The 1,630-nt window shown below is 43.6% G+C and overlaps 1 protein-coding gene across 1 annotated transcript; it reads left to right on the forward strand.

Annotated features, from left to right (window-relative positions):
• Positions 1-260: 260 nt before the first annotated feature.
• Positions 261-1,019, forward strand: LOC127104175 (extensin-like). The gene is made up of 2 exons (XM_051041376.1): positions 261-695; positions 813-1,019. The coding sequence occupies exons 1-2, from the start codon at positions 261-263 to the stop codon at positions 1,017-1,019; spliced, it is 642 nt and encodes a 213-aa protein (XP_050897333.1).
• Positions 1,020-1,630: the final 611 nt, after the last annotated feature.

Raw genomic sequence — 1,630 nt, forward strand, 5'->3', positions numbered from 1 at the left:
GGGGAACCTTCTATCTCAAGACCTCCTATCCCTCTGATCTCCTCCTCCGAATCTCCAAGTAGGTATCTGCCTCCTAAATCTCCATCTCTTCATTTAAGGCAGCTTGCTTCCTCCCTTCCTCAAACCTCACCCATCTACACACATTATGAACCTTCACCCTCCACTACCAAACCCTCTAAAACACCTACCTCTTACCCACCATCACCCCTCTTCAAAAATTCAACCTCACCACCATAACCTTGCCCATCTCTGAAGCTGAAATGTTCAATGAACCAATATCACCTCCCTCTTCAACACCTGCATCCCCACCTTACTACACCATCTCCTCTGACTCAGAGCCCTCTGACTCAGAGCCCTCTGACCCCCAATCTCCCACTTTGGCTCAACTTCAGGCTCATGCCCTTTCCACACACCACAAATCTGAACCAGAAGCCAACATTTCATCACCATCTAAACAACCACCAACACCTCCATCTGAACCTCCCATCGAAACACCCTCTGAAAACCCTATCATCCATAAATCTGAACCTCCCGCTGAAACCACCCCCACACCACCAGCACCTACATCTCCTATCCCTGAACCAGAACCTAACTTCCCCACCCTAGAAGAACCAATAACCTTATTTGTTGAGTCTTTAGTGGAGAAGATCAGATCATTATCTGAGAACTCTGGTATCAGTGACGATCCCTCTGCAGTGAGGATTCACTGGAATAGAGTGATCATATGGATGACCTCTGAGGCTTTCAGGCTGAAAGGCCTCTCTGAACAAGTCTAAAACGACTTCATTAGAGAAACTGGAGAGAGGCTGCAGGTACGTCTGGTTAGAGAGGTAGAAGAGAAGGCCCGTCTGGAAGAAGAGCAAAGGGCTAGAGAAGCTGCAGAGAAGGCTGTTGCTGCTGCTGAAGAAGCAGCCCACATAGTTGCAGAAGAAGCTGCAAAGGCTAGTAATGATGCTCTAACTCAGGGGGAGCAATCTCATTCTGATTTTGCTCCTTTTGTCCTGAAGACTCTGGAATAGCTACAAAAGGAGCAACAAATATTGAGAGCAAGACCGGACTAACAGGACTCCGTCAACAACAACATTCAGAACCTGCTGACCCAGCTGCTCCAAAGGATGCCTCCGCCTCCGAACCCTTAGGCACTTAGGCTTTGCTTGTTGTTTTCCTTACTTATGTGCTATGTATTTTTTGTTTTTCTCCCTGTTCTGAATAACTGCTTATCTGTAATTCTTTTTCTCATATATGAATCTTATTTTGACTACTCTCTTTTGTGCTAAGTCTTTTTGAGTCTGACAAAAAGGGGGAGAATAAAAACAGCTCTGATGAAATAATATCTAAGCCCCTTGCTGCACTGCGCATATTTAAAAACTCTTATGATAATTCTAAGATATGCAGGAAATAAGGTAAAAACCAGCTGAAATGCAAGGATGATCTGGTAAGAACATCTGAAATTTTCTTTATCTATCTCAAGGGGAGTCGTCACTCATCTGACTCTGAGATAATTTTTTAAATACTTGTTAAAGTATCACTGTTTCATCATCTCTCTGAAGTTTTTTTTATCATCATCAAAAAAGGGGAGATTGTAAGAATAAGACTCTGTATCTACAATTCTCTCTAAGGTTTTGATGAT

This window comes from Lathyrus oleraceus, chromosome 7, assembly GCF_024323335.1.
Source record: "Lathyrus oleraceus cultivar Zhongwan6 chromosome 7, CAAS_Psat_ZW6_1.0, whole genome shotgun sequence".
Taxonomy (NCBI): Eukaryota; Viridiplantae; Streptophyta; class Magnoliopsida; order Fabales; family Fabaceae; genus Lathyrus; species Lathyrus oleraceus.

Coding starts and splice junctions, on each gene's coding strand:
- LOC127104175 (XM_051041376.1), top strand. CDS start 261: ATGTTCAATGAACCAATATCACCTCCCTCTTCAACACCTGCATCCCCA. Junction 696..812: donor TCAGTGACGATCCCTCTGCA/GTGAGGATTCAC, acceptor GAGAGGCTGCAG/GTACGTCTGGTTAGAGAGGT.